The following is a 19,281-nucleotide window of genomic DNA, read 5'->3' on the forward strand; positions in this document are numbered from 1 at the left end:
TATATTCATACATCGGCACGAATTATAGAGACAGACATATTATTATTTTCTTTATATATTCTTTAAAAACTAATTAATATCAACACGCCATAATCAAATCTTTCATATACAATCGTTCATATTATTTTAATTCTTATAATATTTATAATTATTACTTATTGAACTGTTAAAATATACAATTTCCGCGATGACATTTGTTTATATGTATATAATAATAATAATACGAAGTAAGTATAACAAGACACCAAATCAGCAAATCGTGGAAAAGAAGCAGCAATAAAATTCAATTCGATCCCTGATAGAAATTTTGATTGGGCTTGCATAGCACAGATCGGCATGCCATACTGCCATTTCAGGAGCTGGTATGGTACGCTGGTAAGCGCCATCCTCGAATCCATCGTCACGTTTTGCTCGCTGGCGCCACAACTTTGGAAAGATGATGTTAACATGGTGCCAGTAAGACCCGCGCCCGTTCAATTTTAAAGTGAATGCCACGCCATTTATATGTATATCAGGGTCATGGCGCAACCATGACCCTGATATGTATCTTTCCAATTCACTAAGGCTGTGGCGTAACAAATTTGCATGATGCTGACAAGTGTCGTGGCGCCAACAAGGTATAAATAATTTCTACCAGGGATTGTACATTTCTTTTCTTTCAAAAAAATATGAATTTGAATATTTCTTCTTCACAATTTAGTAACTGTTGCATCGTACATTTGGACACACAAAATAATCGTACACAAAATGAATATAAAATGTAAATTATTTTCAATTAATTATGATTTCGTCCGAATCTGTTAATAAGTAACAATTATCTGTTTTCATTATCAAGCGAAAATAAAATTCGCCGATTTTAAAAATATTCTAACAGATTTTACTGCGATTATTATTTAATTTAAACATAGCAGCAACTTTTTGATAATGCAACTTAAAGGCGATTTATGTTCTATCCGGAAAGAGCTCTTCGTAAGTAAAGTGTTTGACTATATCGTTAGAAACCAATAGAATTCGTTTGGAAATTACTTCCTCTAATGCCGGCTTAAAAGTTTTAATAATCTCCTCTTGATTGTTACCTATGAAATTGTTAATAATTTCGTTCAATTGGCTAAATTCCCTTTCGTTCAAGTCGTATTTAGCATTGTAATTTTTGATATCAACGTTGATCTTTATCTGCGATAGATACATGTATTTTTTTCCGCCTCTAGTGATGATTTTCAAATCAATGCCTGCGTCTGCTGTGACGGTATCTGCAAAAAAATAAATATTTATATTCACGGTTGGGCAGATACTTCAAAACAAAATATTTAAATACAAGATACAAGATACTTTTTGATATATATTTAAATACTATTTAAATACTTTGGTTTTGACATATATTTAAATACTAATTGTATTTAAATACATTTATAAATATTTTTAAATACAATTATTCTTTAAATTTTCTGATTATATATTGAAAGTAGAATTGTATGTAAAAATAGAATCAAAAGTAAAATCAGCACTTTGAAAGATAAGTTTATTTATTTTAACTTTAAACTTCATAAAATAATAATAATTAAAATAATATTAGACATATAATAGCATATATTATATAATTTATATATTATATATAATAGCATATATTATAGTAATTTAAGTATAGATTTTTCAATACAGTACACTCTATTTATTTATCATCACTACAAACTATAACTTTGGTAATTCTTATTGCCTTTTAAAAATACCAATGTTTCAAACATTTTGTCAGATAGAAGATCACGAGTAGACGAATGTATAAATCCCGTAAAAGAAAACAGTCTCTCTACAGGAGCGTAGAAGAACATAGACTAGTATTAAATTTTATAAACGCCTTTTGCACACGCGGGATAATAATTATGTAATTACATAAATACATTTAAATACAAGATACATTTAGATTAAATAATTAATTACAAAATTCAAGATACTTGATTATTCGGTATTTAAATACTGTATTTAAATAAGATACATATCTAAATACGTATCTCAGATACTTTAAGATACATATCTGCCCAACCCTGTTTATATTAATATATGTTTTAATTGCGGTGAAGTAAAATCGAGTTTTGAATTTTTTACGTTGGAATAGATTTTTCTCTAAATTTTCTATTACAAAATCAATTATATTTTACATACCTGTAGTAATGTAAACCAGTCCCTTTTGAACAATGGGTACGAGTATACGTATGTCAAAATCATATGTGGAATTCATTTGAAGCCGTCCAAATGAGAGTTTAGCATCAAAGTGAAGCTTATTAATATCTAAATGAAAGTAATTTATGGTGAAATCGCAAAGCCCCGTTACTTTTGTATCTCTCATGTATAATTTGTTGTTGGTTGTATCGGAAATGACTAATTTTTCAAGAATGAGTGGATCGTTGGGTGGAATGTCCAATTCCGGGATTCCTTCGCAAATCTTATACTTGATATTGTCTATGTTCTTTAGAATACATTGATCGAGATTTGGATCTCTGCGACCGCATACATTAATATAAGAAGCTGTAAAATTTAAATCAAATCTTATTATGATAATTTATAATTTTAGATGTAATACTGTCAGATATATATATATATATATCTGACATATATATGATATATATATATATATATATATATATATATATATATACACAGGATGTCCCATGACGCGAGGTCCATACATTAAGGGCGTGTCATTGAAGTCATTTAGAGTTGAAATTGTTTAATAAACATATGTACATAAATGCTTCCTAACAGAATTACAACCATTAAAAATTGATGTGAATATTTGAAAAAAAAAGAAAAAAAAATGATATTAAATTTAACTTGTTTATTTAATAAATTATTAAAAATTATAAATGTATTAAAAATTCTGTTCAAAATTAGGGTATCTCCTAGAGATGCAAAATCTTGCTCTGCGTAAAAGTAATTTAACAGCTCTCTCCACCGTGCCAGGAGAATTTCTGATTTGCGTCGCCGCATCCATAATTCTGTCCAAAGTTTATTCCTATTGCGAGATTGTTCTATATAGACTATTAACTGACAAAAAATGTAAATAATATCACACTAACAGAAAATATTTCAAATAGTCACATCAACTTTCAATAGTTACAGTTCTGTTAGGAAGCATTTTCGAACATATGTTAATTAGACAATTGCAACTCTAAATGACTTCAATAACACGCCCTTAATGTATGGACCTCGAGTCATGGGATCCTGTATTATATATATGTGTATATATATATATATATATATATATATATATATATGTATATAACAAGTTTGAATAAAACAATTATACTTCAAAATAACATTTGTGGTGCAACTGCTAATATTAATTTATTTATGATATAATATTAAGTAAGTGAGATATATAATATTATAAAATTTAAGTCAATAACAAATCTTCTTTTTTTAAAAGAGTGTCAAAAATAAATCTTTTATAACAATATTTTAATAGAATTATGATATAGATATATAAATAATTTAGTTTATGAGCAGTATAAATTTATAACAAAATAATTAATAAAAACAAATTTTTTAATTATTTTGTTATCATTTTTCAATTTTGTTATCACATTATCATAAAGATTCTTACTTGATATTTATTTAAATACATCTATTGCAATCATAATAAGCTAAATTTGAAATTAAGCTGTCACTTTTCAAAAATTCTTTATAATTTTTTTTTAACATACATGTGTCATATAATAAACACGTACGATAAAAACTTCTCGTCAAAATCAATATTTGATACTATTACCTTAATTAAATTTATGAAAGCATACTATTTGTAATTTTGCTATCGTACTACATTTTAAGCATATTTTAGATAATGTATAAATTTATGACAGATTTTTGTTTACAATTTTTATTTTTTATAATATGAAAAACATTTAAAGAGTCAGAATATACAGAAACACATTAAAATTCATATAATAATTTGAAATAACGAATAAAATTTTATCTTAAAGTCTTACTTGTTATTACCCATGTAAAATATACTTCGTAATCGATGTTATATCTTAATATTCGTAAAAAAAATTATCTGCTCGTAAAGTTTTCTCATTACTTATAGAAATAAATAATCTAAGAAATAATATTATCGATATATTTTCTTAATTACATTTTACTTGAAGTGTGATAAGTTTCCTTTACGAATAGTATAGTAGAAACCATGTCGCATACCATGATAGAAATATGTAAATTATATGCAAATTTTATTTACTCACGTATTTCTGCTACAGTATATGCTACTAAAAGCGCGAAAGTAAAGATTGCAGCAAACATTTTTCACAAAAGAATTTTTTTGCACGAAATACACTTTCTAAAATATAAAACTAAATTATTAAAATGAAAGAATGGTAAATGTAAGAATTAAGAATGATTCAAACGCACTCGAGAGAATCAAGACTGATTCAAACGCACTGATCAACGTGTGAATCAAGACTGATCTGAACGCACTGCTCAAGCTTATATATATACATATATATATATACTGTTTTATATGTCCTTTTATCGAGTTAGTAACCATTCTTTTTTCTTATGACCATGATTCATTCCTTCTAAGTCCATGGTCATATTCGTTTCTAGCAGAGTTAGGTAAATTCTACGAATAATGAATAAGAAACAAACAAAAACATGTTCTTTAATTGAATTGATAATAAGAGTTTGTTCGGATAAAAACTGATTCATACGTAACAATCGATGCGATCTCTAAATCGATATACATACCTTTTCTACTGTATTTATTTATTTCATATAAATAAAAATTTATTCAAATATCACGACTATGTACGACTAAATATTTGTAAAAAGAATATTCTTCTATTCGAAAAGTGTTTCTATTGAAAATTACAAAAATAAATAAATGGCTAATTTTATTTTTTCTTTCAAGTTAATTGTGCGCAATTTCATGTAACTAATAATAACAACAAAGACAAATGACAAAGAAGATATAATAGCACTATATTAAGCAAATTTGTAAGTAATGCAATTGCGTCGTAAAAAATGTAACTTGTTTTTTTTCTTTAATCAGATTTTTCAAGATTTATTAATTAATCTTAGTAATTAAGATTATATAATTTAATTTTATTATTACTAATAACTTAGACCAGTAATTACTAGATAATTAAGAGATGTATGTAGATAAAACATAAATTTATCAAATGTACACACATGTATAAAAATACATGTGTGTACATTTGTATTGTGTTGAAAAATCTTTATTGAAATATTCGGGTATATAAGATTTCAAAGATATCGATGATAATTCGCCATCGTGTCTGCGCTATGTTTTCCTTTTCTGTATAATACTATAAATGGAATTTTGTGCCATTGTGTGTGAACAGAAAGTTTTCTTTTTAAACGTTAAATGGAAATGAAAAATCTATGTTGTTTCTTAAATAGTATATCTGTGGTATAATTTCTTATAAGAACGTATTAGAATTTTTTCACAAATGCAAACATGCGCAAGATTTCATAAATAATGTATGATATTAATCGTGAGATTGCATCTTGTGCATCATATGCGCAAAGTTTATCATTCTGCAATGATTAATTTAAACAACTTTTTTTTGCCTCTCACGCACGCGATAATCGATTAGATTACTTACACTATGCATGTTACTATCAAATAAATATTTATATATAAATAGTTATCGGTGCAAATATAAATTTGACAGAGAATGTAAGATTTCTTTATTCTTTCACGTCTTGATGCTAAAAAATAAAATAAAATCGCAAGTGAAAATTTATATTAGCTAAGCTATGAGAATTGATAATAGATAAATCGATGATCGATATTATTGACTCGTAGTGAGATAACGAGCAAATTCTTGATGATATAGCAATATGTGATCAGCTTCAATCGCGCTTATAAATCGTTCTAAAATTAACAAAAATTCTGAAACTTGATGACATTGACATTTTGCCTAACGTATACGACTCCAAATTAAACATCAGGATATGCTAATGTGATGCAATGTTTGCAGTGCGTTCGATGCGTAATCTGAAATTTACATTGTAGACTAAAGCATAACATATTAAAATGTATGTTAAAATAACTTGTGAAAAACTTGTATATATAAAAAATGACAGTAATTTAATCGACCAATTCTATTTCAAAATTCAATTTTATTTTTCACAACGTTTCGACCGTTTCGGTCCTTATCAAGTGTGCTGTAATATACATTTACAAGTATGAATAAAGGAGTAGAGTAAAAATAAAAATAACAATAATATGGTAATAAGCACGTTTTTCACTACAAACTTGTGTTCTTAAAACAATGTTGAAAGTAAAAAGATAAAAAGCCAACGAAGACACATTATTATAATCAGAGAAGAAAATTGTTGAAGAATCTTGTATATATAGTTAAACTTTATTGCGCATATTTCGTATGCTAGCACCTTTCGCTTTCCCGTTGATACTTCATACGTCGATATTACATCACAATACTGCAATCAATGTTTCCTTTAAGAAACGGCAATTACTGAAATACTTGTAGCTGCAAAATATAAATAAAAGAATTATATAAATCGTCTAATAATACAATTCTTCTCTCCAATCAATATTGATGTTAAAGAATGCGAAAATTTATAAACGAGAAAAATATGAAGAAAAGCTTGATTAAAAATCTCGAAAAAATAATAAACAGATAAAATTTACACATTTAAATAAAAGTACACTAAAAACATATGTATAAATTATCTACACGCATATATGCGTGTGTTTTAAAGTATATAGATAAGGTTTTTTTTATTATCAACACACACACACACTCTCTCTCTCTCTCTCTCTCTCTCTCTCTCTCTCTCTCTCTCTCTCTCTCTCTCTCTCTCTCTCTCTCTCTCTCTCTCGCTCTAACATTCTAATCAAGTTAAAATATTTTAACTACGTTATATACTTCGAGTTTACAAATTTTTTAGAATGCGATTTTAAGCAAATAAAAGGAAGATTGCATAAAAGAATGATATCATTTTTCTTGCTCGATTTAGAATTATAATGAGCTGAACAGTTGAAAGAACGATTAAATAATATCCATAGATTTCAATAAAACTAGTATTTGAACCTTGAAATCATTTAAAGCTTTATTAAATTTTTTTTCAAATTAATTAATATAAAATAGAGGAAAAGAGAAAGATCTGCAATCATTTAAATATCATCTTTAACTTTTTGATTACAGTAATGCGTAAGATGCTAGTAAATACTAGACAGTATATGACAGTTTTATTTTTGATATTATCATTCCCTCGCGCTTGTGCAGTATATGACATCTATAGTATACGATTAATAAAGTTAAATCGATATCATTTAGATTAGAAATCAGATATCAAGCAGTTAACAAAGGAAATGATTTTAACTGATTTTTTTCGATTTGAATACGTTGTAAATCATGCGTATTTTTTATTTAAATATTCAATTACATCTTAAAAAAATTTTTTATTAAAACCATCACTCATATTGTGACATAATATTTTATTTTGCTAGTTTTTTTTTAATATTGCAAGATAATTCAAATAAATAATATACAATATTTAATATATTGTATTGTAGAAATTAGCTTATTATAATAATGCATTTATTTCGTGTAAAAAAATAACCTACACGAATGCATATATATATATATATATATATATATATATATATATATAATAAAATATATTCTTACACATTTACCCTTTAATAATTATTGAATTAAATTGTATTAAATATTAGTAATTGTATTAAGTATTAGTGCAAAATCCTTATATGCAAAAAAAATATAGAGACGAACAATTTTCGATTAGCTAATTACATCTTAGAGTCGTTGCGCTATCAATCAATGTTTATATTACCATATATGCTCTTCTATTAATCTAGCGAAAATAAAATTCGCTAATTTTTTCAAAATATTGTAAATATTGTATTTTGTTTCGATTACTCTTTAATTGGACGCAGTGCACACAGCGATTTTGCAAGTTAAAGTATTAGGTGATTTATTCTCGATCCGGGAAAAGCTCATCGTAAGAGAACTTTTTAAATAAGCTGTTTAAAATATTGATCAGCCATTTGGAGATCTCCGTCTCTAATGATGGTATCAATCGTGTAATAAATTCCTCTTGATTGCTGCCTATGAGACCGCCAAGAACTTGGTCTAATTGATTTAGATCATTTTCGTTGATATCGTATTTAACTTCATATTCTTTGATCTGGATCTTTGCCTTCAGTTCCGATATATACAAATGTTGTTTGCCCTTGTTATTTGCCATTTTCGCATGTGCAGTTCCCTGAAACTTTGGGGAATCTGTAAAAAGACACATAATTTGATTATCACTGAAATATTGTCGAATTTTGAATTTTTGAATTTTTTTACACACGTTGAATTTTTTACACACACACACACACACAAATGCCTCTGAGCTTCTATCTTATTTAATACAAAACTAATATTTTAGATACCTGTAGTAAGATAAATAGGTGCCTTATGAACAATGGGCACGAGTATATGTACATTGATATCGTACGTGCCGTTTAAATACATTCGGTTAAATGAAAGATCAAATGTCAAATCAAGCTTGTCGAAATCTAGTTCGAAAGATTTGATGGTAAAATTACAAAGTCCCGTTATCTGTACATTATTTAAATATACTTGGCTGTCGGAAGTGTCAGAAATAACTAATTTTTCAATATTGAGAGGTTCAAGCGGTGGAATGCCCAAATCTGTAAGTCCACTGCAAATCCTATCTTTCAAATTGTTTATATTGTCTAGGACGCATTGATTGAGATTTGGATCCTTGCGGCCACACACGTTGATGTAGGAGGCTGTAAAGAGTTTAAATCATCTCTGTTAACTTATAATATTGAATAAAAAACTGTTATGGCAGATAACTTTAAATATTACAAATTATATTTTAAAATAATATGCAATTGTTAGAATATGCTACTAGAATATAATAATGCACGCGCTGACATAATAATACGCATGCTATTTATTTTTAATTTATATCTTAAATTTTTCTAATATTAAAAAAATATACTATAGGAACAGAGAATAAAGAAAGAAAGAAAGAAAGAAAAAAGAGAGAATGTATATGAGAGAGAAACATCGAGAATATTACATTATATTATTATATTTTTAATAAGAATAACCGGTTAAAATTTGCCATTAAATTATATATCTATGTATATATACATATATGTAAAAGATAAGTAATGTGTTATATATACATATATGTATACAAAACTTATGATACATTCTGTATTAATTTCCGCTTGAGTTTTTAATTAGTTACACACCGTGTATCTTCGTTCCTATCATCGTATCAATGGAAGGTTATAAATAAATTATATTGTTATGTAAAATGTAAAATAAATTATTTTAATCGTGTATTCCTGTATTCTAAAATGATTAATTAAAATCGAAAATATTGATATAAAATATGTATATATATCAAAGTCTCAATGGTTTCACAGTTTAAGCAATACAAACTTATAAATATTATGAATCTATGGACAAATAACAACGAAAGAAGATAATGACGTCGAACGACAACAGGTACAGACATCTCAAGGGTTTATACCCAACACATTAACATAAAACACTCAAAGTTAATGAAAATATACAGTCTAAAGCAATTTATTAACTATTGTATTGTAGAATTAAATGAATGCGGCTGAAGAGACACAAGTGAGTGTCGAAACGTCCCGCCAATATGACTATTGTAAATTGTAAATTGATTTATTTAAATAAATACATGTGATTCTAATAATATATAATATGCTCGTCAAGGTCTAAAACCACGTAACTATTATTTATAAATATTAACTAGTAGAATTTGCGCTAATTATACGTGCCGTATATTGCCAATCACTCCATTAATTCTCACAGCTCAGCTGTATATCCATTTTTATTGCTCAACTAAACGTTCTTTATGTAAATTTATAAATCATTATACATTAAAATGAGATTAAAATTGTTTATAAATATTAACTAGTAGAATTTGCGCTAATTATACGTGCCGTATATTGCCAATCACTCCATTAATTCTCACAGCTCAGCTGTATATCGATTTTTATTGCTCAACTAAACGTTCTTTATGTAGATTTATAAATCATTATAGATTAAAATGAGATTAAAATTTTTTTGTACTCTCTCTCATTATACAACTTGAAGACACTTTGTAAGTATATTGCATGTAAAAAAATAATTTAAATTGATGATAAAGCTTATTTCAAGTTTATTATAAATTTTTACGAAATAATTGTTTCAATAATTCTTTATAGGTGAACCTTTTTTAGATTAGAGTATTAAAATATAAACACGCGAGTAATAAATTCATAAGAAATTTTTTTCAAAACCGACATTACTTGCCTACTTTTCCTTGATTAAGCGCGTCAAGATTATAATTAAAGAAATTTTTTCACACACATGCGTATTTTTTTTCAAAACCTTAATATTATCTTTAATATTATCGCTATTTCTATACGCAATGCATATGCATTGTCATTCATTGCCATTGTGCTATAATCAATATTATTGCAATTTATATAATGAAATAAATCAAAGTTGCTATAATTGCTTATTAAACAAATGAAATAATTGTTATAAATCCCGCTGAAACCTTATCTAATAATATAATAATATTTAATATACAGGGTGTTCCATTTTAACTTTGCCATCGAAATATCTCGTAAAGTCTAAAAGATACGAAAAAATGTTTCAAACAAAAGTTGTGTGGCTTCAAGGGGGACATAAGATAGTGGAAAAGATTTGACCTTGCATAGTTATTTGAAGGTCACGTGAAGGTCACCGTCAATTGCTTAAGTGGAACCTACTATAGGGTTTTGGAAAGCTCTCGAGATAAGCTACAAGAATATGCAAAGAAAAGTAGTAGGTTCCATTTAAGCAATTGACGGTGACCTTCACGTGACCTTCAAATGACTATGCAAGGTCAAATCTTTTCCACTATCTTATGTCCCCCTTGAAGCCACACAACTTTTGTTTGAAACATTTTTTCGTATCTTTTAGACTTTACGAGATATTTCGATGGCAAAGTTAAAATGGAACAATAATAATATTTAATTGATTTTTATAACTGATATACTTTTCAATTATGATCAAAGCTTTTATCTTCAAGTAATATGATAAAACAAATATAGCCAAAATTATCCATATATTGTAATGAAGACAATAGAGTTATAAGAATTTTTAATGCAAATTATTTAATATAAAATTATTTAAATAATTTTGTTTAAATAAAATAATAGTTGAAAAAAATTAATTCTTATAAAGCAGAAATATATATTTATTTGAATAATAAGAAAATAAGAAATAATGTTATTTTTTTCTTAAAAGACTTATAAATAATTTTCTTATTTGAAATAATATTTAGATTTTTTATATATACTAGAAAAATTAGAAGTTTAAAATTAAAAGTTATACAAAGCCAAATATGTTTATATTTTCTTGTTTATTTAATATTAATCTTTAAAAATAACTGTAATTTAATAAAACATAAATGAGAACGAATCTTAAAGAAGAAAGACGAAGATAAAAGAAAAATTAAATGAATACAAATTCGTAAAAATATATAGTATTCCAATATTTTATTATCCAATAATTATTTCAATTGTTTACTTGAAGTTTCTAACAAGAAATACATATTAAACATGTTCATTCAAATATAAAATTAACTAAATATTTTAAATAATTTTTTTAATTAACACACCGATATAAATTGTTTCTTTACATTAACCATTTACAATCCAATAAAACAGCTTATATATTTTAATTTTCTATTTCAAATTATCGTTCTACATTTTTTAAAATTTTGATCACATCTGTATATAATAAATATTTTTGTTTACTTACGAATTTCGGCTGCATATGCAGTCGCAAGTGCAAATGCAAAGACTGCAGCAAACATCTTCAAAACCACAGTTTCTCTTATAAAGTGGTACTTTTTAAAATCGTAAAGCGAAAGATTTCTAACAGATGTATTGACGAGTATAAATTAAGACTGATCAATGCAATGCAATCAAGCTTATATATATATACTACTGTATATACTCCCTCTATTCTGAAATCAATTAAAAGTGAATCACTTCTGCCTAAGATCTTTAATTTTTTTATTCTACACATGCGCAGAACAAATTTCGTATGCACTTTGTTTTTTATCTATGTGTTCTCACTCTGTGCCTGATTATATAATTACATAGCAAATGTATTGTGGGAGGATATCACAAAAAAAGAATTCTAGATTTGAAAAGAACTTGATTTATAATAGAAGATTTACATATATATATATATATGTTCTTGCATATACATAAGTATGTATATGCAAGTAAATATCTTTTTCTTGTAATCTCTCATTCATTTTTTCCCTAAATGCACGTGCATGTTCATGCTCATTAACAGAATTAAACAGATTTTAGAATTAATAAATGAATTAAAGTATAAAATATTTTCTTTTACGAAATAAAATATAAACTTTCTATTAAATAAAAAATTATTCGACACGTGTGTATAAAGCACAAATTATGTAAGTATCTTATTTACTTCAATATATGCAAATAAATGTTATATAATAAATGTTTACTTTGACAAATATCGTCCGCATTAAATTAATGTGATTTAAATGTTTAATTTAAAAAATTAAGAACCCTCAGGTACCTGACAGGGGACTAAAAGTACCTGCACGTTTTTAAAGTTCGTGCCCTTTTTGAACGCGCAGAGAGGAGAACTCCGGACTAGGAGGGAAAAAAGTTTAAAGGTTCTAGTATTAGTCTGACCACTTGCGAGAATCAGATCAGTCGAAGCAGCTGTGAGAGAGAATGCGAAAATGTATCAGAGACTAAAAGTATCTGGTGAGCTAATAGTGTCAGAAATAGCGATATTTGTCAAAATACAAAATGTAAATAAATCTTATAAAAACAATGTATTTTTGCAATATATATATATATATATATGTATACATATAAATCTTATATATCATTATATATGTCTTATATACCTTTATATATCATTATATTGCACAAATACATTGTTATTATAAGATTTGCTTACACTTTGTATTTTCACAAATATCGCTATTTGTAACGCCGTTATCTCATCAGGTATTTTTAGTATATTATATATGATATTATATATATATATATATATATATATATAAGATATAATATATCTTATATATAATGTTATAAAAGATTCTTCTCGGTTTGCCAAGTTTATCTACAAAAATATGCAGCACTTACAGGTCACAATAAATTTCTTTTTCATTTCATATGTAAAACTACTTCCTTTTTAATAAATAAAGTATTTATTTAATTTTTATTCTATATATTCAACATTTTTACCCGACTTTATACAAAAAACATGAGTTTTCACCTTTCCATAGCCGCCATTTTGTATTAGCCATATAAAACTTTTGTATTAGCCATATAAAATATTTTGTTATCCTTCTACATATTTATATTTTATGTCAGAGGCCGCAAGTTTTATTATTTTTAAAGAAAAGTCCATTTTTTGAAGACAAAAATATTTGATCGATTTTCTTCAAAATCATGAAATTTTACTTTGCAAAACAAATATATTATTTAAAACCAATTGTTATAACACTAATTTCTTCTTAAAGTACAACTCTTGACTTTTTGAATGATGTATTATAAAACCCTCGTATCTTTTTTTAGTCAGTGCTATGTTAATTTGAAGAAAAACAATTTTTTCACTTTTGCGGCAAAACAAGCTTTCCCTTTTTATTAAATAACTTTTGCACTTTTTAATTTAAAATAATTTAACCTGAACAATATTGTAGATCTTCGAAAAATTTATCGATTAAAAAAAAACATTTAAATTGATGCATTTGTCTTAAAGATATAAACTGGAGAAGAATAGGTCTAAAAGTGGTGAGGTAACAACGAGAGTCAAAGTACGTGAGGTTTAATAAAATACTGAGGGTTAATAAAATACTAAGTTTACTTTTTTTTAAATAACGTAAATAGATTTGTGTTTGCACATTTTCGCAATTTGTAATTTTATTTCCGCATTCTTCTCAATTTCGATAATAACAGATAATAATAGATAATAAAAATAATTATAAATAATTATAGATTATAAAGAAAATACCGAGCATACACAGCGATGAATATCACTATAATAGTATGTAACTATTATACATGTGATTCATTATAAAAAAATAATGCTTTTTTTCACTGTATGTTCATACTTACAATAACGGATGTCAATAATTACAGACGAGATATATAATCAATTAAACTTGAAGATTTATACATAAATATACATGCATGATGTTCATGTCTTACCTTTATTAAGTGACATTGAAGATTTTATTTATAATAATTTTTAGGACATTATAGACAAATATATAGAGATAGCATATGTATAAAGATTATGTATATATTTATATATATTTATTATATTGTATATTAATTTATTTAATAAATATATATATATATATAAATATATATTTATATTTATACAAATATTGTATATATTTATATTTATACACATATAATTTATTTTTGAAATATCTGTATCATAATTTACAAAAATGTTAAGGATACGTTATAAAATCTTTGCGATCATGTAAACAGCAGAGGCAAACAGTGTGATGTGCGACTTTTAATGTACACAGAATTTCTTACATATGTGATTTCTGAAGTTAATTGTGATTACATGAGGAAGTTTTTTGTCCCGCGCAAAGTAATTAGTGATTAAAACAACGTTTTTATTTGTTTTTCTTGACTCTCGTAACTAGTTATTTATAATGCATGTGATACAGTGCAACTATTATGCAAAATACTTGCCAATTTAAATGTTAATAATTGATCATTTTGCAGTGCAGAAATCAATGTTGCATATACAAAGTCAAACGGAGAATATTATTTTAATCCAATATTTTTATGCAATCTATCATATTATTAAAATTTGTTTGATTTATTTTTTCATATTCTTTGGTTGTATTTATATAATAGGGTATATAATATTAGATTAAATATAATATTACAAATGCACACATCGTATATTTGATTTAAGTATTATATACAATATTTTAAAATTGTCTAAATGCCGACAATCAATACAAAAAATAATTTATCAATGACTACTCTCGATATATATAATTGCGCTATGAATCGTACACAATTATATTATGATTTTATTTCGTCTTTAATATTCGATATGTCAATGTTGCATTCAATGCGCTTCCCCTCTGCTAATAATGATGAGCGGCTTTTACCGCTGAATATCTTTAACTGCGAAATGCAAAGAAGTTACACAAGTGGTCCAACAGGATGGCTCTTACGTTGAGTTCATAATGATGTTCAATTTAAATGCAGAAATCTTACAGACAAGAAGATGCGAAAAAGATTCTATAACTAAAAATTAATAAAGTGACGAATATATAAAGTATAGTTTACGTAATATTCTTCTTACTAGAATATTAATCAATTAATAAAAAATTTTTAAAAACAAAACTTTTTTAAAAAAATTATATCTTAATATATTATTTTCAAACTTTAGTATATGCTCAGTTTTCTTTATCGCATTAATTAGCACGATATAATCGAACATTATAAAAAAATATTATACCTTCAACTTGTAAATTAATACGAAAGCAATTCCTGTCATGCTATTATAATTTAATGCCAAGGCTCTACCGCGTTTGTTGTCATACTACAATTGCTAACATGACTTGAAAGACAAGATCGATGTACGTGCAAACACAAAAGCTTGATGAAAAAATGACAAAATGCTCATGTCCGTCACGCTAAATCTCGAGATATTTTTATTATTACGATATTAGCTTTTGAAATATACATATGTTAATCGAAAGTATGTATGACGTAAGAATTTCTGATAAAGAGAGCGGTAATGCTCGATATTCATGCAGTGAAGGTAATATTCACATCGTTATTTGATATGTATGTGTACATATATTTAACGTGGAGACGCTACTACGTCTCTTAAATTTTTACATACACGCAGTTTGGCATAATATATAGCGTAATATAATAAAGTATAACACGACTCGTTACTTCAACTATCTATTGGCGACTTGTTGTGACGTATGCACTTCTTCTAAATTAAATAGCAAGGACGAAGGAAGGAATGGTGCCGGGTAATTTTTTTTTTACGCAGCAAACATTCAACTCACTGCAGCAGCAAGTGCCACGTCTTGTCACACTGTATAATGATTGTATGTGTGAGTATAATGCAGTGGACCATGTTGGTATACCGAACTTTCCACAGTATTGTGACATCGGCCGGGCATTGTGACAAATGCGACACCTTCACGAAAGTACGTTTTCAAAATGATCATGCATCATCATCACGCTAATTATATTTATGTGATAAATGAGCTTACGTAATACACGTACGGTTTAAACACGTGACTTTTTCCATGCATGACCGCATGACTTTATTTGCTAAATGTACGCGCATAATTTTCCAAACAAAATATCTGTTAAAATCACATGAGGAAAATATTAACATTATAACGTTAATATTTTTTCCTTAACAGCTGCTTAATCATGCATCTCTGAGTGTTGCATATATAAGAAAGAAAGAAGCGTATCCATCAGAGAATAATAAATGAAAAGAAAAACTGTTAAAAAATGCGTTGAGTTAACTTATTATCTAATTTTAATGACAAATTATAACTCTAAGAGTTAAAAAATTAATTTTCGGAAAATAGAGATATCTCATTCCATTTCTCTTCTCGCCCTCCGTCTCTCTCTCTCTCTCTCTCTCTCTCTCTCTCTCTCTCTCTACATATATTTATATAAGAAAGTTTTTTGATTATCAATTGCAAAAAGACGATACATTTTGAAACTTATAAATCAAAATATTACAAAATATGAAGCGATATAATTTAGAAAATTTCTTTGTTTATTTATAAGTTTTATTTTTCTGTTAGATTAAAAAATTGCATGCACGGTGCATAAACATTATAGTATAGTACTAAAATATTAGCAAAAAGAGGAAGGAAATGTACGTATATATGTGTATATATATATGAGGAAGTTGATGTCTAAGATTGCTACAGATCTCACTGCTACAGTCTTATATCAAGATTGGCGTACGTGTGACTCGTACGATACGGATCGTGGGTTTTCGGGCGTCGCTAGTTACCACATTTTGCTACTTTCGCTAATTTTAATGAGAACAGCGAAATTGCACGAGCCAGTATGTACCAGTTTTTCTATATATCATAACGCAGCTATATATCAACGTTAAACGTAACCGTTACATCAGATTTTTAATTTAACTTGCTTTAGCAAGTTAAATTAGGAAGAGTATATCTATCATATTCAAAATCAGCAAAGATATATATGTATACGTATTTATTTATATATAATATATTTAATAAAATATTAAATTTCTCTTAATTTTAATTATCACTTTCTTGATATAATTATATATTTTTGCAAAATTAATTTATTTGGAGAAATCATATATATACAATATACAGGATGGCTCACAAAGTATTACAAGCTGTTTTCTCCGCCACTGTTAAAGATATTAACTCGAATTTTTTTTTAATTAAATGGGACAAGGTGCCTGAAAATTTGATGGAGAAAAAAAATGTTAGGGGCCTTTAAGGAACAAGATGGGGGCCCTCCTTCATTTTTTTAAACGGAACCACTATGTTTTTTTTACATAAATCGATTTCTCGCAATATTTTGCATAAAAAGTTATTAGGGTAATATGATCAAAAAATGAATAGTTTACGAGATATTTTGTACTTTAATGTAACATAATTTTACATAAAATATAAAATATCTCGTAAAATATTCATTTTCAATGGTTTTACTTTAATACTTTTATACACAAAATAATGAGAGATATCAATTAGTGCAAAGAAAACACATAATTGTTTTTTAAAAAAATATGTAGCTGCTAATTGCAAATTAGCCTCTTTTTGTATCTTAAAAGCCTCTAACATTTTTTTTTCATCTTTTAGGCACCTCTCATTTAATTAAAAAAAATTTAAGTTAATATCTCTAGCAGTGGCGGAGAAAACAGCTTGTATAGCACTTTATGTGGGCCACCCTGTATGTGTGTGTGTGTGTATATATATATAATCTATTATAATATTTATAATTGAATGTATTATTTATATTTATTTGCATGTACATACATATATATAGTGCGTATTTATTTTAAATTGTACATTAACATATTCAAAGTCAACAGTTGATGACAATATTTGCTTTTTCTCATAAATATAAACATTGCATTATCATTGTATTATATTTTATACAGCATTATTGAAAAATTGACTCAAAATATATATATTTATATAATAAACCAAGTTTCATTCATGCTTTATCGAAAATTCGTTTAAAGAATTACTTTAGATTATTCAAGGTAATCATATGATTTGTTTCGTCTACAACAAATTTGATGCTCTATTAGCTGTTTTTTCTAATATAAAATACAATATATTTCACTTTATGTGTGTATATACAAGATGTTAAAAAAGTGTCGCATACGCTCAACGCCATTTGATAGAGAATGAAAATCTAAGAAAAAATGTCTAATACTATTTTTTGATGCTATGAATAATTTCACCTTGTCTGAATTTAAAAAATGAGACCTAAAATAAATTTTATGAGGCCAAATTCGCACTTGAGCAAGCTGTTTCTCTTTAAATAATTTTTTCGGAAAATTCTTTCCCACTTCGCGCGTTCTATCGTTTGGTTTCTCTTGTAGCTCCGTGCTGATTGACTAATTACAATAATTAATTGCAGCGAAACTATTCATCGCATCGAAAGATAGTATTAGACATTTTTTCTTAAATTTTTATTCTCTATCGAATAGCGTTGAGCGTATGCGATACTTTTTTAACATCCTATATATATTAGTGACACAATCTATAAATAAAATAGAAATTAATAATAGCTTTACGTGAAGTAATTTTTATGTGCCAAAATCCAAGGGCATATTCCATTTATATCATACAATACATCACACGTACATTCATGTTAAGAATCTTAAACGAATGTTATGTGCTATGTAAGACTGATATATCTATTAACTGCTAAAGCACAATGAACAATTACAATGTATAATGTTCCTTGATTATAAGATCATCGTTGTCTTGGTTATAAGATCATGGCCGAGCAAAAAACCGCCATACATTACGATATTATCTCTTTGACATACATAGAGTACCTGATTTTTAATTGCACCAGATTACATAACCGTGTTACGTATTATTTCGTTCCTGATATTACATTTTCATGTGCGTTAGTACTCTGCGTTGATACCACTGCTT

The 19,281-nt window shown here is 26.6% G+C and overlaps 1 protein-coding gene across 1 annotated transcript; it reads right to left on the reverse strand.

The window, feature by feature from the left end:
• Nucleotides 1–138: 138 nt before the first annotated feature.
• On the reverse strand, nt 139–12,021 carry LOC145938363 (uncharacterized). Its single transcript, XM_083041884.1, has 4 exons — nt 11,853–12,021; nt 8,441–8,803; nt 2,158–2,520; nt 139–1,250 (listed from the first exon to the last, which is right to left on the reverse strand). Exons 1-4 carry the CDS (start codon nt 11,905–11,907, stop codon nt 943–945), a joined length of 1,089 nt encoding a protein of 362 aa, XP_082898010.1. The 5' UTR covers nt 11,908–12,021; the 3' UTR covers nt 139–942.
• Between the last annotated feature and the right edge of the window lie 7,260 nt (nt 12,022–19,281).

This window comes from Prenolepis imparis, unplaced genomic scaffold, assembly GCF_030444845.1.
Source record: "Prenolepis imparis isolate NDT839.2.m4 unplaced genomic scaffold, iyPreImpa1.0 SCAF_7, whole genome shotgun sequence".
Classification (NCBI taxonomy): domain Eukaryota; kingdom Metazoa; phylum Arthropoda; class Insecta; order Hymenoptera; family Formicidae; genus Prenolepis; species Prenolepis imparis.